The following is a 26530-nucleotide window of genomic DNA, read 5'->3' as shown; positions in this document are numbered from 1 at the left end:
AATTAGATTGACCAGTACTTTGTCTATTTTGTTTGCTTTTTTCAAAGTACCAGCTTCTAGTCTTATTTATTGTTAGTTCAATAGTTCTATCACTTATGATTTTATTAATTTCTCCCTTAATTTTTACGATCTCTAATTTGCTTTTCTTCAGGGGATTTTTAATTTGTTCGCTTTCAAGTTTTTTGAGTTTCATGTCCAATTCATTGATCTATGCCCTCCCTAATTTGTTAATATATGCAGTCAGGGATATGAATTTTCCTCTGAGTATTGCTCTGGCTGCATCCCATAAGGTCTGAAAGGATGTTTCACCATTGTCATTTTCTTCAATGAAATTATTAATTGTTTCTATGATTCGTTCTCTAACCAATTTTGGAGTATCATATTATTTAATTTCCAATTGATTTGTAATTTTGCTCTACATGTACCCTTATTGATCATTATTTTTATTGCCTTATGATCTGAAAAGTTTGCATTTATTATTTCTGCTTTTCTACATTTGTATGCCATGTTTTTATGACCTAGTGTATGGTCAATCTTTGTGAATGTGCCATGTGCTGCTGAAAAGAAGGTGTACTCTTTTTTGTCCCTATTTTTCTCCATATATCTATTAACTCTAATTTTTCTAAGATTTCATTCACATCTTTTACTTCTTAATTATTTTTTTATTTTATTTATCTAAATTTGATAGTGGTTGGTTCAGATCTCCCACTAGTATAGTTTTACTATCTTATTTCCTCCTTCAATTGTCCTAGTTTCTCCATTAGAAATTTAGGTGCTATACCATTTGATGCATACATGTTGATTAGTGATATTTCCTTGTTTTCTATACTTCCTTTTTTCAGGATGTATTTACCCCCCCTATCCCTTTTTATCAGGTCTATATTTGCTTTGGCTTTGTCAGATATCACAATTGCAACTCCTGCCTTCTTTCTGTCAGTTGAGACCCAATAGGTCTTACTCCACCCTTTAATTCTGACCTTGTAGGTGTCTACCTGCCTCATGTGTGTTTCTTGAAGACAACATATGGTAGGGTTTTGGATTCTAATCCATTCTGCTATTCTTCTACGTTTTATGGGTGAGTTCATTCCATTCACATTCCAAAGTTATGATTGTCACTTGTGAATTCCTCATCATTTTGATATTCTCCCCTAATTCTGACCTCTCTTTTTTTGCTATAATCTTTTAAACCAGTGGTCTACTTTAAATCAGTCCCCCTAGTCCACTCCCTTGCTATGTTTCTCTTTCTTGCCCCTCCCTATGCTTCTCTTTTTTTTTAACTTTAAACAATTTTATTACACAAAGGTCATCACATAATTGGATATTTCTCTACTTTGTACACAATTTTAATTATTCTTTGTCTGCGCATAAAGGCTGCTTCTGAACTTTCTAGTGATGGCAAACACTAAAATTCTGATTTAAAAAAGAATAGTAGTAAAAATGCCTCAGCTGGTTTAAGTTGAAAGCAGAACATTGGTACATGGATCTTGCACCCAATATTAGGAATGTACAAATGTCTTTAATCAAAAAATACAAAATAAATTATCTGTAGGCATGGATAATGACAGCAGTAAACCATTACATATTTTGTCAACTGAAACCAGTAACTGAAGGTTTATAGTGATTTTTTTAAACATCAGCCTTTACTTCAGTCTTCTCTCCAACTGACTTCTCTGAAGTTAGTGAAGAACACTGCCTTGAGTCTTGCTTGCATCACAGATCATAATGATTTTAGAAAGCATTATTCTAGGAAATGAGAACATGCCATGCCTCCACCCATACCACCCATCCCTCCTATGCTTGGTTCTTTCTCTTCTTTAGGAATTTCAGTAACAACAACTTCTGTGGTAGTTAATAAAGAAGCCACACCAGCAGCATCCAACAGAGAAGTTCTTACAATCTTAGTTGGGTCAATTATTCCTTTTTCAATCATATTCACAAAATCTCCAATCATGGCATCATAACCTATCTCTGAAGAGCTCTGTAAAATCTTCTCAACTATCAATGAGCCTTCCACACCAACATTCTTATCAATGGTCATTGCGGGGATTTTCAGTGTCTTCTTAATTATGTCTATTCCAATTTTTTGATCTTCATTATTTGGAGTTAATGCTTCTAAGGCTGGAATGCATTGAAGCAATGCACAGCCACCTCCCAGAACTATGCCCTCTTCAACAGCAGCACGTGTAGCATTAAGTGCATCAGTAACTTGGTCTTTCTTTTCGTTCACTTCTACATCCCTTGTTCCACTAACCTTTATTACAGCAACACCGTCAGAAAGTTTGGCCAATTGCTCATTTAACTTTTCTTTTTCATAGTCACTAGTAGTAATCTCTAACTGTTCAATGATTTCCTGAACACACTTTTCAATTTGGGATCTGTCACCCCTTCCCTTCAAAAGCATGGCATCATCTTTTGTCACAATAATCTCCCCGACTTTTCCAAAATCATGAGCTTGAATATCTTCAAGATTCAGAGTCAATCCCTCTTCTCTAAATACTGTACCACCAGTAGCAATAGCCATATCCTTAAGCTGGTTCTTCCTGTTATCACCAAAACCTGGAGCTTTCACTGCAACAACCAGCAGTCCAACTTTTAACCTGTTCAAAACAAGAGTACTTAATGCTTCTCCATCAACATCTTCAGCAATTATTAATAAAGCCTTATGGTGGGCATTTGCAATTTCAAGTGCAGGTACAATAGACTGGACACTGGAGATTTTTTTTTTCACTTAGGAGAACATAGGTGTCCTGGAATTCACATTTCTGACCTTTAGCTGTATTAATAAAATAAGGAGAGATATAACCTCTGTCAATTTTCATGCCTTCAATAATTTCTAATGCGTCATTCAATGTTTTTCCATCTTTTACTGTGATGACACCTTTTCATCCAACTTTTTTCATTGCATCAGATATATGTTGCCAATTTCTCGATCTCCATTTGCAGAAATTGTAGCAACCTGAGCAATTTCTTCAGGGGTTGTGACAGGTTTAGACTGGTTCTTAAGCTCACTAATGACAGCGTCAACAGCCAACATCACACCTCTCCTGATCTCCACTGGATTTGCTCCTTTGCTGATCTTCTCAAAACCTTCCTTAGCAATGGAGCATGCAAGGACTGTGGCAGTGGTAGTGCCATCCCTAGCCTCTTCATTTGTGTTATTGGCAACATCCTGAACTAGTCGGGCGCCAATGTTTTTATATTTGTCCTTCAAGTCAGTTGCTTTTGCAACAGTCACTCCATCTTTTGTTATCTTGGGACTTCCCCAACTCTGTTCAATGATCACAGTTCTCCCCTTTGGCCCCATAGTAACAGCAACAGCGTCAGCTAAAAGATCTACACCTTCAAGCATTAAGGCTCTGGCATCTGCTCCAAATTTGACATCTTTAGCATAAGCACGTGTCAAGTGAGGGGCCAGTGCCCTAGACACTGTCCTTATCTGCCGAAGGACTATGGACAACCAGAGCATTTCTGCGGGGACAGGTGGACAAGCGCGCGGTGCAGATCGTCAGCAACGAATGAGGGCTGCTTCTCTTTTCTTGCCCCTCCCTTTTTGTTCCCTTCTTGTTTTTTTTGGGGGGGGGGTCTATTAATTTCCCTCTCCCCTCTCCTTTCCTCCCTTTTTGTATTCCCTCCCACCTCCGCCCCCTTAGTTTTCCCTTCTCCCTTACCCTGTTCGATAAGATAGAATTCAAGATCCCAATGGATCTAGATGCTCTTCCCTCTCAGAGTTGATTTCAGTGAGAGTAAGGTTTAAGTAATACCAGTTAGCACTTTCTTCCTCTCCTTCTTATAAGAGAATTCTTCCCCTCCCCTTCCCATGTGTATCTTTGTGTGACAAAGATCATTCTATTTAATTTATTTCTATTTCTTCGAGTATATCTTGGTACCATCATCGATTCCCCCTCCTCCCTTTTTCTTTCTTTTTTTCCCTCCAAATCATCTTAATACCCCAATATTTCCCTATGAGTGATTCTTCTGATTATTCTCTTAATGCATGCAATTTTGAGTTACACATAACATTTCCCCATATATTTATATACATGTATATATTTTGATCTAATTGTAGCCCTCATAGAGGAGAGTTTGTATAAAAAAAAAACATTTTTCTCCTTTTCCCTTTCTTTCATATTTACCTTTTCATGTTTCTCTTGCTCTTTGTGTTTGGATGTCAAACTTTCCACTGAGTTTTGGTCTTTTCTTTACAAATACTTGGAAATCTTCTATTTTGTTGAATGCCCATACTTTCCCCTGGAAGTATATAGTCAGTTTTGATGGATAGGTGATTCTTGGTTGAAGACCCAGTTCTCTTGCCTTTCTGAATATCGTGTTCTAGGCTTTGCGATCTTTTAGTGTGGAAGCTGCCAGGTCTTGTGTGATCCTGATTGGTGCTCCTTTGAACCTGAAGTTTCTCTTTTTGGCTTCTTGTAAGACTTTCTTCTTAGCTTGGATGCTCTTTAATTTGCCAGTTACATTCCTGGGAGTTGACTTTTGGTGATTTAGTTTAGAGGATGTTCTATGAACCCTCTCAATTTCTATTTTGCCCCCTCCTTCAAGAGCTTCAGGGTAATTTTCTTTGATTATTTCTTGTAGTATGGCATCAAGATTTTTGTTTATATCTGGTTTTTCAGGTAGACCAATGATTCTCAAATTGCCTCTCCTTCCTCTCTTTTCCTGGTCTGTCACCTTGTCAGTGAGATAGTTTATGTTTTCTTCTAATTCATTAATTTTTTGACTTTGCTTTATTAATTCTTGCTGTTTTGCAAGATCATTGTCTTCCAGTTGCTTAATTCTGGTCTTTAAAGACTGGTTTTCCTTTTCAGTTTGGTCTGCTCTGCTTTTTGAGGCTTCCAACTGTTTCTCCAATTGGAAGCTCTTTTCTATCAGACTATTAACCTCTCTCTGAATTTCCCCCATTTTTCTTGCCAGAAGGTTTCCATCTTTTGGATAAGCTCCAATTTGAGTTCTTCCAGAGCTTGTGGACAATTTCCATTTTTTGGGGAAGGTTTTGATTTTGTTTGAATTTCATCCTCTTTTTTCCCTGTAGCTTGTGTTTTCCCTCCGTAAAAGTTTTCATGCGTCACTTTCTTCCTGTTCTTCTTGGAGGGTTGCTCTTGGGCACAATGAGCCAACCTTTTGGTAGTTTTCCTTTTCCTTTTTAGTCAGAAATCTGTGTGAGGTGAGCAGGTTTTCTGTGTTGTTATGTGACAGGTTCTTTTTTTTTTTTTGAGTTACACATAACATTTCCCCCCATATATATATATATATATATATATATATATATATATATATATATATATATATATATATACACTTTGATCTAATTGTAGCTCTTATAGAAGAGAATTTGAATAAAAGAAAAAGACAACATTTTTCTCCTTTTCCCTTTCTTTCATATTTACCTTTTCATGTTTCTCTTGATCTTTGTGTTTGGATGTTAAACTTTACATTGAGTTCTGGTCCTTTCTTTTGCCTTGGGCAGGTTCTGGAATCTCTGCATTCTCTGCAGTTTTCTAGGGCGCCTGCGGTCTGTGTTCTCCAGTGCGCAGGGGTCTCCTGTGTAACCATTCTCAGGGGAAGATCCCTGGCAGTCCTTGTCGGTTCCCAAGAACCCTGGTGTGCCCCCCACTCACTACAGCGAGGAGTGGGGCTTTTGCCTCAGACAGGCTCTGGAGTCTACACAGCATCTGCAGTTTGCAAGAGCACTCGTGGTCTGTGCTCTCTAGTGTGCACAGGGGTCTCCTGTATAACCGCTCTCAGGGGTAGATCCCTGGTAGACCTAGTTAGATACCAAGGACCCTGGTGTGCCCCCCACTCACTACAGAGACGTCCTTTGCTCACTCACTGTCTCTGGTGGGTGTGGTGGTCCCAACTCTGGTTCCATAGGTGAGGTGGAGGAGGGTAGTTCAGATCATGTTTGGGTGCAAGCTTTTTTTCCTTCTCATAGTGTGGAAACGCTCAAACCCCGCATACCTTCAGTGATGTGCCCTACTGTAGAGTCCCTCTGTTCTTCCAAAGATTATTTTTATGTTCTTTTGAGGTGGTCTATTTCGTTGGGTGCTGGGGAGAGGAAGTGATTCGCGTGTAGATTGTAGCTATGTTACCCAAAAGAGCCACTAACAAAATTCTTAGAGCAGAATGTACTCCATTTTATATGGAAGATAAAGGTAATACTTATTTACACAAGAATCTGTGACAGACAATATTGCCTTTTAAAATATTATTCATTTATTTTCATAAGTATTGGTAATAATGCTCTATCCTTCCCATTGCTTCCCCACCTCCATCGAACTATTTAAAAAATAAAGCCTTCAAGTAATAACTGTGCATGGGTCAGGAAAACAAATGTTCATGCTGGCCATATCCAAAAATGTATGTCTCATTTTTTGTCTATCACTTCTGGCAGGAGATAAGTAGCTTGCTTTACCTTCAATCTCCCGGCATCCTTGTTTTTTTTTCATTTCATTGATCGGAGTTCTAAAGTCTTTCATTTCTTTATAATGTTGTTGTCTTTGTGTAAACTGTGCACCTAGTTTTGTTCACATTACCAGTATTGGCATGCAGTAAGCACTTAATAAATTGTTTTCATTCATTTATTCACGGTAACTATCTGTTTATCATTCCTGTTAGAGTTCTGTAAATTGCTATAGTTTAAAGGAAGGAGTACAGAGTGTAGGAATAGGTTTATTTCTTTTATACAGTAATGGTCTCAGATTATATAAAATAATTATTAAGGCTTACCTAGTTTGTCTTGGTTACATCTGATAATCTTTTGATGATTGATGTTTAGTGAAAGGGTAGAACCAATTCTCTGCCACCTGGGATTTTATTTTTCACTTCTGCTTGACAATCTATCCGTTTTCTTAAGAAGATGTAGTGATTAATTGCCACAATCTAGAAGAATGGCTGTTCTGTTTTCTGTCTTTAGCAGTGAAACAGCATATCTTTTGCTTTGTGAGTCACTAATTTAATACTTTGTTTTTAAGGAGGGCTTTGAAAGGAGTGGAAGAAAAAAGAGTTTGATATTTGGAATAGGAGCATGAATTACAGGTGGTCTGGAAATTTAATTTAAGTGAAAGCTTTTTGTCCATTCTGTTATATTAGAGAATTACAACTAACCAAAGAAAATAGAACCAAAAGGCATACTTTGGATATATTATCACCTAAAGGAATCCTCCTTAGGATAATATTAAGGTATAAGTCTTTTGAAATAGAAACTACAACAATCTTTAGTGAGAAGAATGTTCCAGTATTACACTGACACTTCATCATCATTGTGCTTATTAATAATAGAAGGGATATAACGTGCTTATTAATACTAGAAAACATATATCTTTATGAGCATGGAAATTAAAGCAGCAAGAATTCTAATTACTGTTACATTATGGACATTTAAAAGATACCACTCATATATGTACACATAACTTTACTTTTAAAAACTCGGATTTGTGGTTTAAATCATATTTTTGTAGCTTCTTAGGAATTTTAGGTCCTTTTCAGTGGAATTTTAAATTATGGTATATAATTAAGTCCAGTAATAGCGTTTTAAACTTGGAGAGATTTTTACGTCCTAATCAAGGAAATGAATTGGTACTTTATTACGTCTAGGAAAATTTCGTCAGCAACATAGGAATTTTTCTAGCTACTACAAATCAAAGGATATAAAATTTTCTACAGGGCATCATCAGTCATTTAGACTTACAAATTTATTTCTGATATTTAAAAATATTAATATTAAATGTCATCTAATTTTAGAAATAAATGGCCATGCACTTAACAATAAATGAAGAAACATATGTTAGTACTTTGAAGAAGCTATACTACCAGATCATTGATATATTGAATATTCTAGTCTACAAGTGGAAACATCTTAATAAGATGTCTAGTTTACTACTTCTTCATAGACATTCATACCTACTTGAGACATTAACTATAACTTGTCACTTTTTCATTCATTTTCCATTTCTATTGAAAGAAAAACCTATTGTTTTCACTTTCTTTTTCCCCTCAAGCATATTATACAGTTCTATATTCTATGCTAAAAAGCTATTTTGTGATGATATGTTAAAATTATTATTGACTAAATTCTAAATATAATAAGCTAAAAATGCTTTCCAATCACCTGTCCTGAATTAAGGAAACTTCCTTACTATTTTTTTATTTTTTTAAAAACCCTTACCTTGGGGGCAGCTGGGTAGTTCAGTGGATTGAGAGCCAGACCTAGAGACGGGAAGTCCTAGGTTCAAATCTGGCCTCAGCCACTTCCTAGCTGTGTGACCCTGGGCAAGTCACTTGACCCCCATTGCCTAGCCCTTACCACTCTTCTGCCTTGGAGCCAATACACAGTATTGACTCCAAGAGGGAAGGTAAAGGTTTAAAAAAAAAAACAAACCCTTATCTTCTGTATTAGAATCAATACTAAGTATTGGTTCCAAATTAGAAAGAGGGGTAAAGGCTAGGCAATGGGGGTGAAGTGACTTGCCCAGAGTCACACAGCTGGGAAGTGTCTGAGGCCAGATTTAAACCTAGGACCTCCTGTCTCTAGGCCTGGCTCTCAATCCACTGAGCCACCCAGCTGCCCCACCCTTTACTATTTTAAAAGTAATTTAATGTACTAATCAGAATTTTCTGAATAGCTAAATTTTGTGTTAGGGTTCTTGAATTTTTTTTTTAAATCCAGGGCTGTGATTTGACTAGGATAATGGGCTCTATATTAAGGAAACTCCCTCTACCATTACAAAAATCTGCAGTACAACTTAAAGTAAGAGAGAGTAGACTGGGGCAATGAGAAGATAATTGATTTCTCCAGCATCATATAAAGCCACTTTGTCTTAGAGGCTACGTCCTGAACCCATGATATTTATGATATAAGTGGTTTTTCTTCAGTCATATATTTTAAAATTGTCTTTAATTTTATAAGAATTCTAGTGATCTCTTTTCATTTCTTAATGTATCTATTTTAATTAATAGAAAGGAAATAGTTTAATTAGCTGATACTTCTCCAGGTTTATTTTAGGCTGTCAATGAAAATTTGTGTTCCTATTTTTGGTATAATGCCGTATATTTAAGAATATACTGTCATATCTACCACTTAGATTTTCTGGTACTTTAACACCATTCTTAAGAAGACTTGTAAAAAATTAAAAATTATATCACTCTCTTTCACCAACTCAGTGTTCTAAGCCAGCCTGGGCCACTGTTTTAATCCCAAATAAGCCCCTTATTTTTCTGTTTTTTCTCATGTTTACTGATACCTGGAATATCCTCCCCCTAAATCAATCTAAGCCTTTTGAAATTATATTTCTCCTTTACTAGCCAGTTAGACCAAACTTGTCATAAAGCCTTCTTAGATTCCTAATCCTCAGTTGAAAGTCACCTTTCTTTTCTTTGAACTGTGATAGATACTTTATCTCTTAGGAGTTATTATATTTTATTTATTGTTTATATTAGTTGTATTTTTATTTTATCACACTAGATTATTTACTTCCTGGTGTTTGTTTTTTTGTATGCCTTTTGTGCCTTTTATCCAAGAGCCAATAAATAAAATGTTTTATCAAATGTAGTTGAATTTCCTTCTGAGGACAAGAAAGGAAGAAATTTAAATTAGCCAAGAAAAACTTGGTTATTTTAAGAAATGTGAAACAAAGAAAAAATTACAAAAATAAATGATTGTTTCTTCCTCTTTAGATATTTTCCTCATTATATTTTGATTTATTTCATTAAATATTTCTCAATTATGTGTAAACAAATTTATTTGACATCCATCTAAAAAATTTTGAGTTCCAAAATCTGAGAAGGCGAACAATTTGATATTGATTATACATGTGAAGTGATGAAAAAAACATTTTCATATTAGTCACAGTGCAAAACAACTCCAGCTAATCTCCCCCTCCCCTAATAAAAGAGAAATAAAGTTTTTAAAAGTGTGCTTTGATCTGCATTCATACTAAAAAGTTCTTTCTCCAGAAGTAAATAATATCTTTCATCGCAAGGTCTTCAGAATTGTCTTGCAAAAAATAGGAAATCCTTCATAGTTGATCATTGTACAGTGTTGCTGTTACTGTACACAGTATTCTTCTTGTTCTGTGCACTTTGCTCTGCATCAATTCATGTCTTCCTGTGTTTTTCTGAAAACATCCTGGTTATCATTTCTTAAAGCTCACTATTCCATCACAAGCATAGACTACAACTTGTTCAGCCATTCCCCAATTGATAGGAATTGCCTTCAGTTTCCAGTTCTTTGCCACCACAAAAAGAGATGCTAAAGCCCTTTGGGCATAATTCCAGATTGCTCTTCAGAATGGCGGGATCAATTCATAGCTCCACCAAGTGTTCCAATTATACCACATTTCTTCCAGTTTTTATCATTTTCCTTTTCTGTCATGTTAGCCAACATGATAGGAATGAGATGAAACCTTAGAGATGATTTAATTTGCATTTATCTAACAGTGAATTAGAGCATTTTCATATAATTTCTTTGATATCTCCTTCCCAAAACTGCCTATTCATATCCCTTAGCCATTTATCAATTGGAGAATGACATATTCTTTCACTTTGATTCAGTTCTCTATATATTTGAGAAATGAAGCCTTTATCAAAGAAATTTCATACAATTTTCCTCCTATTTCCCTGTTTTCCTTCTAATCTTGGTTGCATTGATTTTATTTGTGGAAAGACTTTCTAATTTCATATAAAATATGATTCATTTTATATCCTTTAATATTCTCTATTGTTTGGTCACAAATTCTTCCCTTATCCATAAATCTGACAAGTAACATTATATTATCCATCTAGGTCTTGTACCAAATTTGACCTTATCTTGGTAAAGAATGATAAAGATGCCAATATTTATACATTTCACTTTGATTGGCATATTTATTGGCATATAATTAGGCAAAATGGTTTCTAGTTTCTACCTAACCTCTTTGCACTTTTCCTAGCAATTTTTGTCAAATAATGAGTTGTCCCCAAAACACTAGATAACTATGGCCATTTACTGCAACATATTGTGTACCTGATCTGTTTTGCTGACCCATCACTATTTCTTAACTAGTAACAGATTGTTTTCATGATTACTACTTTAAAATACAGTTTGAGATCTAGTACTTCTAGGCTACCTTCCTTTACATTTTTTCATTGATTCTCTTGATATTCTTGATCTTTTGTTCTTCTAGGTGAATTTTTTTTCTTGCTTCATAAAAATAATGCTTTAGTAGTTTGATTGTTATGGCACTGAATAAGCAAATTAATTAAAGTAGAATTGTCATTTTTATTATTTAGACTTGGTCTATCCATGAGCAATTAATAGTTCTCCAGTTGTTTAAATTTGATTTTACTTGTATGAAATTTTTGTAATTGTGTTCATATAGTTCTTGTGTTTATCATGGCAGGAAAAGCCCTAAGTATTTTATATTGTCTGGAGTTATTTAAATAGAATATCTCTATATTTTCTTGTGGACCTTGTTGGTAACATATAGAAATACTGATGATTTTATGTGGATTTATTTTATATCCTGCAACTTTGCTGAAATTGTTAATTCCTTCAACTAGTTTTTTAGTTAATTCTCTATGTATAAGATAATAGTTTTGTTTTCTCATTACCTATTCTAATTCCTTCAGTTTTTTTTATTCTCCAATTACATTTTAGTACAATATTGAATAATAATGGTGATAATTGGTTATCCTTGAACCCTTATCTTATTGTTATTAAATTTATTTTTAAATGATCTATTTCTTAATGAGTCTCAGAACATGTTAATGACTTGTAGTATTCTTTGTAATATAAAGTATATTTTTTATACCATAGTTTGAAATCTGGTTCTTCTTGGACTCTTCTCAATTTTTTCATTATTTCCCTGGATGTTCTTGACATTTTTTCCCCCTGCAGATGAATTTTATTATTACTTGTTTCTATTTATATAAAGCGATCCTTTGGTAGTTTGGTGGAGCACTGAAAAAGTAAATTAATTTAGGTTGTACTTGTTATTTTTATTATACTAAATTGGCCTATTCATGAGCACTTATTTAAATCTGTATTTTTGTAAAGACTATTGTATAGTTGTATTCATTTATTCTTATGTATATCCCGGTAGGCAGATTTCCTAGTATTTTAATAATTCTGTAATTATCTTAAATGAAATTTTTCTTTAACCTGGCCATAGTGTGTAATCTTTATGAAAGTATTATTTCAGGTAGTATAGTTTCTTTGATAAAAATTTATTTAATTTTTACATCATTCAGCAGAAATATTTTTTATTTTTATTTTTTTAACATTATTTTATTTGGTCATTTCCAAACATTATTCATTGGAAACAAAGATCATTTTCTTCCCCCCAACCCCCCCACCTCTCCCATAGCCGACGCGCAATTCCACTAGGTATCACATGTGTTCTTGATTTGAACCCATTTCCATGTTGTTGGTATTTTCATTAGAGTGTTCATTTAGAGTTTCTCCTCAGTCATATCCCCTCAACCCTTGTAGTCAAGCAGTTGCTTTTCATCAGTGTTTTTACTCCCACAGATTATCCTCTGCTTGTGGATAGTGTTTTTTAGATCCCTGCAGATTGTTCAGGGACACTGCTTTGCCACTAATGGAGAAGTCCATCACCTTCGATTGTACCACAATGTGTACAATGTTTTTATGGTTCTGCTCCTTTCGCTCTGCATCACTTCCTGAAGGTTGTTCCAATCCCCATGGAATTCTTCAGCTTTATTATTCCTTTTAGCACAATAGTATTCCATCACCAACATATATCACAATTTGTTCAGCCATTCCCCAACTGATGGGCATCCCCTCATTTTCCAATTTTTGGCCACCACAAAGAGTGCAGCTATGAATATTCTTGTACATGTATTTTTCCTTATTATCTCTTTGGGGTACAGACCCAGCAGTGCTATGGCTGGATCAAAGGGCAGACAGTCTTTTATCGCCCTTTGGGCATAGTTCCAAATTGCCCTCCAGAATGGTTGGATCAATTCACAACTCCACCAGCAATGAATTAGTGTCCCTACTTTGCCACATCCCCTCTGAAACTTTTTTTTAATGGTTGAATCACTGGTCATCAATTATTTTCTCAAAATTATAACTAAGAAGTCAGAGGATAAATATTTAGTGTATTTTTTCTCCCCTGGTCTTATTTCTATGAAAGAACATATATTCAGTGTACCTCCCCTATGTTTAATACTACATTTTTCATGGATTTAACTATCATTTACTGAAGGTCACTGTGAAAAAAGGGCTATTATGCCCTGGGGCAGAAACAAAGATCATTCAGACATAGTTCACCCTTCATAGAATTTATATTATAGGTCAGAATACTTTCATAATACTATATATATTAAATATTTAATAAGTAAAGGGTAGATAAAGTATACTGAGCAAAGGTGAAATACAAAGTTTTTGTAAGTCACATAAGTCTAGAGAAAGAAAAGATGACTTCTGCCTAGGAATCATTGGGAACCACATGCAAGATTTTGCACTGGAACGTGAAGGATAGAATTTCCGAAAGCAAAGGTGGAAGTGGAAAAGTGCTAATTGTTTAGTAAGCAATTTAGTATTAATAAATCCTCCTTATTTTTGAATAGTGCTGTATATTTTTCAAAAGTTTTATTTCTATTATATATTTTATCTTTATATAACTCCAGAATATGAGTCTTGCCATACTGTTATCCTTGTTTTAAGGAGTAGGAACCTGAGGCTTACAGTGAGGTTACACTATTAGTGGTCTTTTAATCTAGCATACTTTGAAATAAACCATACTTCCTTTCATGCTTAAAACAAAGCACTATTTCTCTTTGTTGTTTTTAATGTCCTTTGTGCTTTTTCTAGGTTTCATGTTATATTCATTTATCTTTAGGGTATGGCTTTCACTTTGGAAGAGAGACAACAGTTGAATATCCATGGATTATTGCCACCTTGTTTTCTTGATCAAGATGTACAGGTGCTTAGAGTTGTGAAGAATTTTGAACGACTGAACTCAGACTTTGACAGGTAAATCACTTTTAAAGATAGTTATATCTACCTATTTTCTGTGATGTTTAATTTGGCAAGTTTAGAGGTAAGAAAGTAATATTCCTTCATTTAAAATTCTTTTAATTAATATGCTTCAGTATTTAAGTGACGCGTGATTTTATTAATGTAATTCTTTCATTGGTATAGATTGTGGTTTCGTGTTATATTCATTTATCTTTTTGTCCACACATTCACACTTAGCAGCTCATGTTTGCATTGTCCCATAAATCTTTCATAGAGGGGTTAGCCAAAATGCCCATACCTGTCTGGAGCTAGTTTTTAGATAACTTTTTTATATTTACAAAAGGCTTTACATGAATTTATCTCATTTGATTCTCATATCCTTTTACAAATAGGGAAATAGACTGAGAGAGATTAAGTGATTTGCCCAGAATTACACAGTAAGAGCCTAAGACTGGATTTGAACTTGAGTTTTTTCTTGATTCCAAATCAAGTTCTGTATACCTCTCTAATATCACTTACCTGCCGTTCATCTGTGGTACATCCTGCAGGTACCAAAGGAACACTTGAGTGTTATCTCTCATATTGCTACATAGCTAGCATATAACCTTTTTTATAGAAATATATAACTTGGAAGAGATTTGTTATAATGCTTCTTGCTTAGAAGTCATCATTGGGAATATGCTGCAGCATTTTTGTACCTACCACTTGTATCTTCATTGTCCTTTTGGTAATGCATGATTTGTATTCTTTGGCAATGTGATTTGTATCCTCATAGGATCTCTAGAATAATAACGGTATAAAAAAGGTGAGACGATTGTGCCTCACTTGTTGGAAGGCACTCCTCAGGGCCATAATTTGGAGTATTTGCATTCAGAGCAAATTCAACTGGTAGAGGGCAACAACACAGTGTTTATGTGATACAGTCCATTGGCAGGTGGTATATGGAGGGCAATTTATGCTCCCAGAAACTCCAGCCCTCATGGGGAACTGTAGAAAACAGGTATGATAATGGTAGGACTTTGGGATAATATCTCCCAGGGGTGATTGCAGTGGTATATTCCAAAAAAAGAACAAAAGATCATGGGTAGAAATGTTAGTTGCCACCTTAGATATGAGCACTCTGGGACCAAAGTCTATTTGCCCAATGCTAACTAAGATTCTGCCATCCTGCCTTGCTGTCTCCCTAATTTTTGGAAATTAAAAGTTACTCAAGGAGGGCATTTTAAATTAACAAGTTAATAGGAGAACAAAGATCTAGGTTGAGAAAAATATTTTAAGAAGTTTGATATTAAAAGTTTTTTGTCATTAAAACATATTTAGCCACTTTGATCTCTCTTCATTTTTCATTTCCACCTTTTGTCTACCTTTTATATTAGCTGCTGCAATATTGTTTCCAAACTGCTTCTTTTACCATTTTGAATTTTTCCTTTTTAAGTTTTAATTGAGTTTTATTTTTTAAATTTAGTCAAACATTTTCATAGTTTACTGTCTTTATGTTTAAGGTTTCTTATAATCTTAGCTTCTTTTGGACTGACTATAAACAGTTATATATAGACATCCTGTGGAAGGCAATTTATTCTTTTCATCTTTTCCTTGACAAAACAGAACTTTTTTTAAAAAAGATTACTTTTAAAGGCAGTCTTGGAATTGATACTGATGCTATTTTGGGTAGGTATCCTACTATTTTTCTAACTTCATACATGCAAGTCAAAAATTACATAGAATTACTTGCATAGCTGACACAGCCTTTAAGGCAGGAAAAAAATCTAGTCTCATTTCTGATACGATAGGATTAAATTACTAAGCCTTTACATATTTTTTTGTGCTATTTTTCTCTTTTAAAGTGGACATTGAATTTATTTATTTTTTAATTTTTTAAACCCTTACCTTCCACCTTAGAATCAGTACTGTGTATTGGTTCCAAGGCAGAAGAGTGGTAAGGGCTAGGCAATGGGGGTTAAGTGACTTACCCAGGGACACCCAGATTAGGAAGTACTTTAAATGCCAAGTAGAGGAGTTTGTTCTTTATCCTAGGGTTAATAAGGGGCCAGTACAATTTATTGAACAAAGGAATGACATGATCTAACTTTCTCTTTAGGAATATCAGTCTGGTAGTTGTGGGGAAGCTGGATTGAGAGATGGGAGGAACTTGAGAAAGGGAAACCAATTAGAAAGCTATTATAATAGTCTAGATGAGATGTGTTAAGGTCCTGAACAGGCAGAGTTAGTGACTATGGAAGCTGAAAGAGGGGCATAGAGGTATGATGTGCTGTGGGGGTGGAAACAAGATTTGGTAATGATTGGGTATGTGGAGGGATATAAAGTGAGTGTTAGAGGATAACTCTAAGGTTTTAAATGTGGGTGATAGGGAAGAATCATTTTGCCCTCCACAGAAATAGGGAAGGGAAAATTCAAGGTTTTAAATAAAAAGAATGAGTTCTGTTTTGTTGTGTTGAACTTGAGAGGCAACTTGAAGAGTTCTATTTCAAAATGTCCAATGAGCAGATGAGTTATACAGCTGGAGCTAAGGAGAAAAACTAGAGCTAGGTAGTCAAGTTTGGGAATAATTTCAATAGAGATGAACATTGAACTCATGGGAGCTCATGAGTTCAGTGAGAAAATGTGGACAGAGAAAGGAGGCCTAGGACAGAGCCTTGGAGAACACAGACACTTAAGGGAGACAATATGGATGGAGGTCTTGGGAGAAAAATAATCAGAAAAGCAAAATGGAATGAAAAAAGGGTGGTAGTTCAAAAACTTAGGAGAGAGCACCAGTGAGAGAAGGGGTGGTCATTGGCATCAGCTGGTGCAGAGAGTTCAAGAAGATGATAATGGAATCCTCAAAAAGCCCACTGGACTTGACAATGAAGAGGGCATTGGTAACTTTGTATAGAACCATCTCAGTGGAGTACGGAAGTTGGAAGCCAGAATGTAAGAGAATGATAAGTGAGTGACCAAAAATAAAGTGGAGGCTACAAGCACAGATAGCTTTTTCTAGGTGTATGAGGTTGGTAGGGTCAAGAGTTTTGTTTTGCTTTGTTTTTTAAGGATAGGAAGACCTAGATGTGTTTATATGTAATGGACAAAGAAAGAGAAGAGAGATTGAAGATTAAATGGTATAGGAAATGATTATGAATGTAATCTGTCAGAACAGAGAGGGAGAATTGGAGCCAAGAGTTTGGCCCAATTATTATCTACACAGAAAATCAAGAGTCTGAATATGCTTCTTATTCAGATAACGATTTTCAGTTTGAGTGCAACTGATTGGGTGGATCCTTTGAAGAGCTTATCTGTATAAGTACATACACAGTGACACTCAAAGCAAATTGACAAAATTTGACAAAATTGTTGGCAAGAAGAGAGCAACTCTGAAAAATTGAAAAATTATTTTTAATGACTCCAAATTTCTTCACGAAGCAAAGGCTCATATTTTAATACCAATATTCATTCATTGGTAATGCAGACCAATATAGTCAATTATATAAGAATTGATGTTGAAGAGAATATTAAAAATAATAATAGCTAATAATTTTTAAACACTAATGTACCAGGCACTTTAGAATTATTCTCTCATTTGATCCTCACAACAACCCTACAAGGTAGAATATTATTATTATTCCCATTTTATGAATGGGGAAAGTGAGGTGAATGACAGATAACTGACTTATCTAAAGTTACACAACCAGTAAGTTTTTGAGGCTCAATTTGAATTTAGGTCTTTCTGACTCCAGATTTGGTGAGATCTAGTTGCCCTGATCACTGAGAAGGCAGCAGCGTATGATTGAAAAAATAAATAGGCTGGTCCCATGGTGAGCATGAGAGATGATTAATGGATAACCTGTGTATCTCCATGATATCAAGTGAAATTGGGATTCACCAGTTTATTAAATGGGCCCCAATAACTCCACTTTGTTCTCTGTGATTCCTTCTTCATAGGTAACAACCTTGTGTTCATCAACCTTCTCCTTTTTCTTTTTGTCCTTTTTTTATACTTACTTACTGGCACCTTCCTTATGACATGGTTTCACTTTAGCCTTCCCAGCACTGGTAGTACTTTTATTCATACCCCTAACTCAGTGGAAATGGTGAGAGAGTCAGAATACTCCTTTCTCCTCATTGCTACTTACTATCATAACTAAATAACCTCTTCTCCTTTGAAATCCATTCAATCCATATTTGTCACCCATTTAATATTCTGATATTTTGGTATATATTGACCTTGTTTTAGGGGTATTTGGGAGATGGGATTAGATGGGTATAACTGATTTGGGCCAGTACCAAGGTTTCAGCCTAGACCAGGCAGAACCTGGTCTGGGACCAGTACACAGATAACCAAAGTCACAGTAAATGGGAAGTGTATTTTATTTCAAAGGGAGAGGTTAAGAGGAAAAGGGGGAAATTCCTGACACTAATTTTTACTAGCTAAGTACTCCAAATTCTAAAACCTTCTCACAAAGGATCTTCAGAGAGTTGATTTTCTACTCTTATCTCCCTGTCCTAGCTAAGCTGTAAAACTCCAGTCCCTGTTCTATATATCCTGAACTAAAATCCTCTCTTGGTTGTTACTAGAAATACTGGTCTATGACAGATCAGGCAGGGATCCAGGGAAAGGTCCCAAGTCCAGATGGACTCACAGGATACACAGCACAAAGACAGCAACACAGGCAGCAATAAAGATAGGGTCAAACCCTCAGGACTCAGCATCCATTCCCTCCAGGTTCAAATCCAGAGAGAGAGAGACAGACAGACCCAACAGTCTCTTGAATTTTCAGCTTAACCCCTCCCTGCAGCATTCCAGAATCTCCCTGCTGGTTTCATGCCTCTGTTCCTCTGCAAACCTTTATTTTCCTACTAAACTTATCTCTTCCTTATAACAATCTCCAACTTCTTTCCTTCTTCAATGAGTTCAGTGCCTCACAGTCTTTCTTCCTCAGCTCCTGCCCTTAGAGAGAGAGAGAGAGAGAGAGAGAGAGAGAGAGAATTCAAATACCCTAATTTCCCAGTTCTTTACCTTATTAAATACTACTAATCTCCTTCACTAATCCTCAGCTACACCAAAGCTATATATCAATGACCAAAGATGGTTATACCTTTAATCTTGCCATCCCCCACAAGTGTTCCATTTCCATGTTCATAAATTCTGAAATTCTCTTATCTAATTAAAATCCATTTCATCCTACTTTTCCCTGTGCTTTAAACCCATAGGCTTGATCTTCTTCCTTTATCTGACCTCTAATCTCTCTACTCCTCCTTAGTTTTTGCCCAAGCTATCACCCCTGCCTTAACTATATTTTCTTCCCTTCTGCATCTTGACAAACTACTTCTATACTCTACCAACTGTCCTTTTCTTTCAAGACCTTTGCCCTTTTCTTATATCACCAATTTTGTCTTGTCAAGCCTCAGTTTTGGATTATGTCTACTATCTGCTTTCTTTGCTCCTGTTCACATGATGCTTAATGAAAGAAAGTAAAAAGCAATCATGTTGACTCAGTCCACCACAGATTTATATTCAATAATCTGGAAAGACCTTTTTTACTTTACGAATTGATTCATTATCCTATTTATCACAGTGGCTTTTACATACTTTTTCTTCTCTCTTTAAACCTCCCATGGCTACCCCCCATACCCCTCTCAGTCAAGTATTTTCCCCTCACATTTCACTGAACAAATTTAGACTGTTCACTGAGAACTCTTCTTCTGTTCTCCTCATCTCATGTCATTCAGATGCTTTCTGTCACTACCTTTTGTACCCCCTCCTACATGTACAATTGTTCCTGTTGTATCCCATCTTGTTTGAAAGATTTCTTCCTTTATCATTCCCACTGTCTCACTAATCTTAGATTTCTTCCTGTCTACTGGCTGCTTCCCTGTTGATTACAAACATTAATTCTTCCTTATCTTCAAAAACCCTTCACTTGACCCATTAATCCACACAACCTATTATCCTGTATCTCTCCTTGCTTTTGTGACTTGAAAAATCCATCCCAGACAGACAATATGGTGTTGGCATACAAATCCTTATTGATGTCAACATCATACTGCATAATTGAGTTGAAGATAATTTCATGGATTACACAGCATTAAATATCTAAGAGATGTGGTTTGGAGAGAGCTTCTGGGCCCCTGAACCCTTTTTTGTTGAAGGTCATAATCTGACTATCAGGGAGCCCAAAGCTCTTTTCCAGAGAAGAACTAGGTGCAGCAATAGCTGCCTCCTGCTGAAAATCTAGGGCTGAAAAACATAGCTTCTTGTTGATGTCATGCACAATTTTGCTTTCAGCTGTGTATGAAGCTTTCTCCTCTCTTGGTCAGGATCTTCATGAGGTACTTTGTCAGATCCAGATGGAAGATGGGCACAGGGTGGATTACACCATGGTATGACCAGAGGCATGTAGGGACAACACAGCCTGGAGGGCAGCATATATGGCTGTGGTTTGAAGGTCTCAAACACAGTCTTTGCCATCTCTTCTCTGTTGACTTTGAGGCTTAGGGGTGCTTTGGGATGCTCTTGTGGGGCCCTACAGATCTCATTGTAGAAAGTGTGATGCTATATATTCCCCCATACAACATAGCTTAGATCCATTAGTCAGAATATGTCTCTTGCTCTGGGCCTCATCCCCCACATAATTGTTTTTCTGGCCCAGGCCCATCATTATACCCTGATGTACTAGGGTGCCCAGCAATGGAAAGGAAGACAACTTGAGGAGTATCATCTCCTGCAGTGGCAGCCTGGCACTTTGCAGAGCCATTGTGAATAATAACAACAGCAGTATCATCATCCATGGCAAACTTTGAAATGATGAATTTAAACCTTAAGAGAGAGGGCAGGGAGTATCACACCTGGAAGTGGGGCAAAAAGGGGAGGCAAGTGCACACAGGGAGGAAGAGCTCAAAAATGACCAATGATCTTATAATTACAAATTCTAATGGCCTTTACTTAATTCTCATCTGTGACCTTTCTGCAGTCTGACATACTGTCAGGCTCACTTTTCCCTGTAGGTTTTCAGGACACTGCTCCGTCCTTGTCTTTCCAGTCTGACTACTTCTTCTCAATCTTCAGTTCTCAGTCTTCTGGATCCTCATCCAGCTCAGTTTCTGGCTGTGGGTGTGTTGCCCAAGGCTCTGTCCCAGGTCCTCTCCTCTTCTATACTATTTTTCTTGGTGATCTCATCATACCCATTATTTCAGTTATTATTTCTATGCGATGAATCAGAGAGCTACATATCCAGCTCTAATCTCCAGCCTGATTTCTAGCCTTACACCTTCAGTTTTTATTGAACTTCTCATGATGTCCTCTAGACATCTTAAACTTGATGTATCCAAATATGAGCTCATTAGCTTTCCCCTAAACCTGTGATGGTGAACCTATGGATTATGTGCCAGAGATGGTATGCCTAGACCTCTCTGTGGGAATGCATGCCAAGGGCCCAGTGCCCCAAGGACCCAGAGCACCTGTCCCTGCAGCACAGAGTTCACTGGTGTTCCTAACTAGAAAGCCAGAGAAAGGCTGCTCTCCTCTCTTCTCCCCAGTAGGAGTTAGTAAGCAGATCTCTTCAAAACTGTATCCCTTGCTAGACAAGATCGCTCCACCCCATTCAGAATACAGTGGCCTAAATTGCCTTTGGCCTGAGTGAGACAGAATGTCTTTACTATCAGTAGCAACTGGTGTTTTACTATACAAAGTATTTTTGGGATTTGGGGATATATCTTTTGAGTTTGTACTTTAAAAATGTAAAATTATAGTTTAGTGATTTAGAAATGAGTTTTATTAACCAAAAGATAGGCTTCTTCCCTTTTCTACAGCTCCCTCCCCCATTTTCTTTCACAAGCAAATTTGGGTTAATTTGCATTCTTAGTCCCCTTCTCACCTTTTACTAGCCTGCTCAATTTACATTCAAAGAAGTGCCTGCCTGAGGGAGAACAGGTGGGCTAGAAGCTCTGGAAAACTGGATAGTGGATTATCACTCTCCCAATCAATCCTGCATTCAGATTAAAAACTGACTTTAACCCTTGACCATTTGCTAAAAAGGTTAATTTTGAGGAGGCCCCCTTTTGGAAAGCTGGAATGTGATGGAGTGAATGTGTCAGGATGATGCCATTTAACCTGAGGGCTATATGTTCCTATAAATAAGGGTTTTTTCTGTAATCTGGGACTTTTTTTTAAATTTTAAACATTATTTTATTTGGTCATTTCCAAACATTATTCACTGGAAACAAAGATCATTCTCTTTTCCTCCCCGCCACCCATCCCACCACCTTTCCCTCTCCCATAGCCGATGCACGATTCCACTGGTTATCACATGTGTTCTTGACTTGAACCCATTTCCCTGTTGTTGGTATTTGCATTAGAGTGTTCATTTTGAGTCTCTCCTCAGTCATATCCCCTCAACCCCTGTAGTCAAGCAGTTGCTTTTCATCAGTGTTTTTACTCCCACAGTTTAACCTCTGCTTGTGGATAGTATTTTTTTAGATCCCTGCAGATTGTTCAGGGACATTGCATTGCCACTAATGGAGAAGTCCATCACCTTCGATTGTACCACAATGTATCAGTCTCTGTGTACAATGTTTTCCTGGTTCTGCTCCTTTCGCTCTGCATCATTTCCTGGAGGTTGTTCCAGTCTCCATGGAATTCCTCTACTTTATTATTCCTTTTAGCACAATAGTATTACATCACCAACATATACCACAATTTGTTCAGCCATTCCCCAATTGACGGGCGTCCCCTCGTTTTCCAATTTTTGGCCACCACAAAGAGTGCAGTTATGAATATTCTTGTACAAGTCTTTTTCCTTATTATCTCTTTGAGGTACAAACCCAGCAGTGCTATAGCTGGATCAAAGGGCAGACAGTCTTTTATCACCCTTTGGACATAGTTCCAAATTGCCCTCCAGAATGGCTGGATCAATTCACAACTCCACCAGCAATGAATTAGTGTCCCCACTTTGCCACATTTGCTTTTTTTTCCTAGGTTTGTGGGGATCTTAGCTCACATAACTATAGTGGAAGAGAGTGCTTGCACCCCTCCCCTTTTCCTCTCCTCAAGCCTGACTATATCAACCACTCCCCTGCCCAGCAGTCCAGTGGGAGTTCTTCCTCTCTCTCCTGGGTGGAGTAAGGGGGGTGGAAAGCAGTACACCTAGCACTCAGTGGAGAGGAGGGGCATAGAATGTGGTCTGGAGTGGAGCATAGGCAAGGCATTTGGTCTTCAAGGGGGGTGTGGGGGATGTGGGGGATGTGGGAGCGGGGCCTGGTACTCCATCTCTAAAAGATTCCCCATCACTGCCCTAAACCCTTCCCTCTTCCTAACCTTTCTATTACTATCCTCCCAGTCACTCAAACCTGAAACCTAGGTGGTATTATCTGTGACTCCTCAGTTCTTTTACCTCCCATAACTGCTTAGTGGATAAGTCCTGTTGATTGTGCCCTTGTAATTTCTCTTCTCTACTGTGACACTACTACCACCATGGTTCAGGCTCTAATCTCTTTATACCTGGTCTATTGCAATAGTTTTCTAAATGATCTCCCTGCCTCAAATCTCTTCCTACTCCAGTGTTTTCTTCCACTCACTTGTCAAATTGAACTCCTAAGGATGCAAGTCTGACCATACCACTTCTAGTTAGTAAATATTAGTGGCTTTATCTATAGAATCAAATATTCCTTTGTTTAATCCTTTGTTTTGCCCTTTAAACTCCGGAACAACCTGGCCTCTTTTCATCTTTCTGTTCTTTCTTACACCTTCATTATTCTTCTCTGTGTTCTCTGATTTCCAGTGACACTAGGTTCTTCACTGTCCCTTGAATACAACTCTTTAACTTATCACTTGGAACATTTTTACTAGCTATCCCCCGTACCTGAAATTCTCTCCTTACTCTCTGTCTCCTGACTTCCTTCAAGGTAAAATCCCATCTTCTGTAAGAAGCACTTTTCCTATACCCCCCTGAATGCTAGTATTTTCTCCATTGATTATCCCTAATTGGTCCAGTAATCTTCATACATAGTTGTTTGCATGCTGTCTCCCCCATTAGTCTGCCAGCCCCTTGAGAGCAAGGATTGTTTTTGCTTTCTATCTCCAGAACTTAGCATTATGCTTGGTATAGCCAGTTATAGATAAATGACTAATAGATGTTTTATGAAATATATATATATGCTTATATGCATTGCCTTTTTCAGGCTATATCATATCTTAGAAAAATTTATCCTCTAATTATATTATTTACTATGTAATGGAATATTTGCTTATATTTATTAAAAACTTAACTTCTTTAAGCAATTCCTTGAAGTTCTGGTATTTTTTCAATTCATTCCAATAAGTATTTATTAAGTACTTATTATGTGCTATTCCTATGGATACAGAGACAAAAATAAAAGTCCCAATCTTAATGATCTTATACCACACTAGATAGAAGTAGCATGTATACAGATATAGATACAAAATAAATAAATTAAATAAATAAAAAGAAATATGAGGTAAAGAAATGAGAATAATAAGGAATCATTAACCCAGTTATGGAAGGTGACAACTAAATGAATTCTTGAGGTTGGGTTGAAGAAGATAAAGAGAATTCCAAGTATAAAGAATAGCCTCTTTGAAGCTGAGAAATGGAATCATATGTTCATATATATGTATATATGTACATATATATAAATACAAAGAAAGAGTTAGTTGAATTTGATTTGATTGCAATATAGTGTGCATGAAGAGGGGAATAAGATAAAATCACTTTGGAGAGATAGTTTGAAGCTATATTTTAAAAGGGCTTTATGTGTAAATGCAAATGGATGCATTCTCTTTAATTTACTTTGTGTTCACTCTATCAATAATCCCTAATGCTCTTGAGGTTTTTAAATATCTTCTCTCTTCTCCACTTTTGTTTTTCAGTATTTAAGTTTCTTTGTTTAAAGTTTGTCTTTAAATTGTAATCTTCAGTCTTTAAAAAATATTTTCATTGATTTCTTTTATTTTATATTGCATTAATTTCCAAATATGTCCTTTCTCTCCATTACCCCCTTTCCCATCCTTATTTTTTTTTAAACTCTTATCTCCTGTCTTAGAATCAATACTAAGTATTGGCAGAAAAATGGTAAAGGGTAAGCAATTAAGGTTGTTACCTTCCTAGGGTCACACAAATCTGGAAGTGTCTGAAGACAGATTTGAATCCAGGACCTCTTCCTGTCTGCAGGTTTGACTCTCTAGCCATTGAGTACTTAGCTGCCCCTGAGCCTTCCCTTACAATGAAGATATAAAAATAATTCCACAAAACTAACCAAGATATCAACCATGCACATGCAACATTCTGTACCCATCCATATTTTTCACCTCTACAATAAATATAGAGAGGGAAGTGAATTTTATGAACTCTTCTTGTGGGTCAGGCTTGCTACAAAGCATATATTTTAAGTAGGTCAAAGAGAGAGAGAGAAATTTTCTATATTTAACAAAATATTTATAGTAACACCTTTATCGTAGGAAAAAATAAAGTGCCCATCTTTGAAAGACTAGCTAAAAAACTGTGGTATATGAATGTAATAGAGTATTCCTGTGGCTTAAGAAGTAATGTAAAAGAGACCAGAGAAATACAGGAAGATACACATGAACTGATACAGAGCATAATAACTGAGAAAATTACCTGACTCAAATAGTATATGAGGAGAAAGGATGATAAAAGTGAAGGTTGTATAATATCAATGATGAGGCTGATACCCAAAAAGAGACTATAGAATGCAAATGAGCCTCTCTAGAAGAATGAATATGGCCTACTGGGACCTGGGGCCAACACTTTTTCTTCTGCCATGCTTTGAGTTGGGGAATGGAAGGGAGGAAGGACTTGAAACTAGGAAGAAGGTGGAAGCCCACCCCCGCCTGGCTCTAGCAGCCCAGACTTTTGAGGAATTTCTTTCTACTCCATTCCCTGCACATGGTGGGGTTGGGTTGGGTGGGGAGTTTGTTGGTTGCCAGATTCACAGTGACACCTAGTGGTTATGCTATAATTTCTAGAATAGGTCGAATAATCTTTGATCTACTAAATTTACTGAGATCTTCTAGTGTTTCCCAGTGCAAATCATGCAATATTTTCTTTTCATCACATTTTTAAAAGGCCCTTCTATGCCTGTGTTTTATAGTGCCCTTCCCTAGTGGAGAAGTGGTTAAAAGGTTATGAAGAGACAATTCTCAAAGGAAGAATTGGTGGAGCTATGATGGTACTAGTCTAGCCATTCTGGAAAGCAAAATAGAACAATGTTTGTGCCTTTTGACTTGGAGCTTTACCTGTTAGACAAATAGCCCTAAGAGGTCATTGAGAAAAAGAAGTATCTTAATTAATAACTAAAATATTTATCATAGCACTTTTTTGACAGTAGCAAATAACCAGAAACAAAGTAGATCCCATTGATTACTAAACAAATTTTGATAAATGATTGAAATGGAATATTACTGCACTGTAGGAAATGTTGAATATGAAGAACACAAGCTATAGAAGGTATAAGAACTCCTACAAACTAATGTAAACAAATAATATGAACAATGACTACAATAATATAAATTGGGAAAATGGAAAGAAC

At 36.4% G+C, this 26530-nt stretch overlaps 2 protein-coding genes and 1 pseudogene across 2 annotated transcripts in view; 1 reads left to right on the top strand and 2 right to left on the bottom strand.

The window, feature by feature from the left end:
- ME1 (malic enzyme 1) overlaps positions 1-26530 on the top strand; it is a 289390-nt gene that overhangs the window by 32337 nt on the left and 230523 nt on the right. Inside the window, exon 2 of the mRNA XM_001375732.5 lies at positions 13854-13987. Coding sequence (XP_001375769.3) covers positions 13854-13987 — 134 coding nt within the window. The remainder of the gene's footprint in view (positions 1-13853; positions 13988-26530) is intronic.
- On the bottom strand, positions 1262-3481 carry LOC100024549 (60 kDa heat shock protein, mitochondrial-like). The gene is given in 3 exon segments (XM_056818540.1): positions 1262-2722; positions 2724-2914; positions 2917-3481. Coding segments are annotated over 3 exon segments (1725 nt in total). The 5' UTR covers positions 3467-3481; the 3' UTR covers positions 1262-1738.
- LOC130457417 (actin, cytoplasmic 1-like) lies at positions 19538-20755 on the bottom strand (annotated as a pseudogene).

Source organism: Monodelphis domestica, chromosome 2 (assembly GCF_027887165.1).
Source record: "Monodelphis domestica isolate mMonDom1 chromosome 2, mMonDom1.pri, whole genome shotgun sequence".
Taxonomy (NCBI): domain Eukaryota; kingdom Metazoa; phylum Chordata; class Mammalia; order Didelphimorphia; family Didelphidae; genus Monodelphis; species Monodelphis domestica.
The sequence above is the reverse complement of the archived record's forward strand: the minus strand, read 5'-3'. Positions and strand labels throughout refer to the sequence as shown.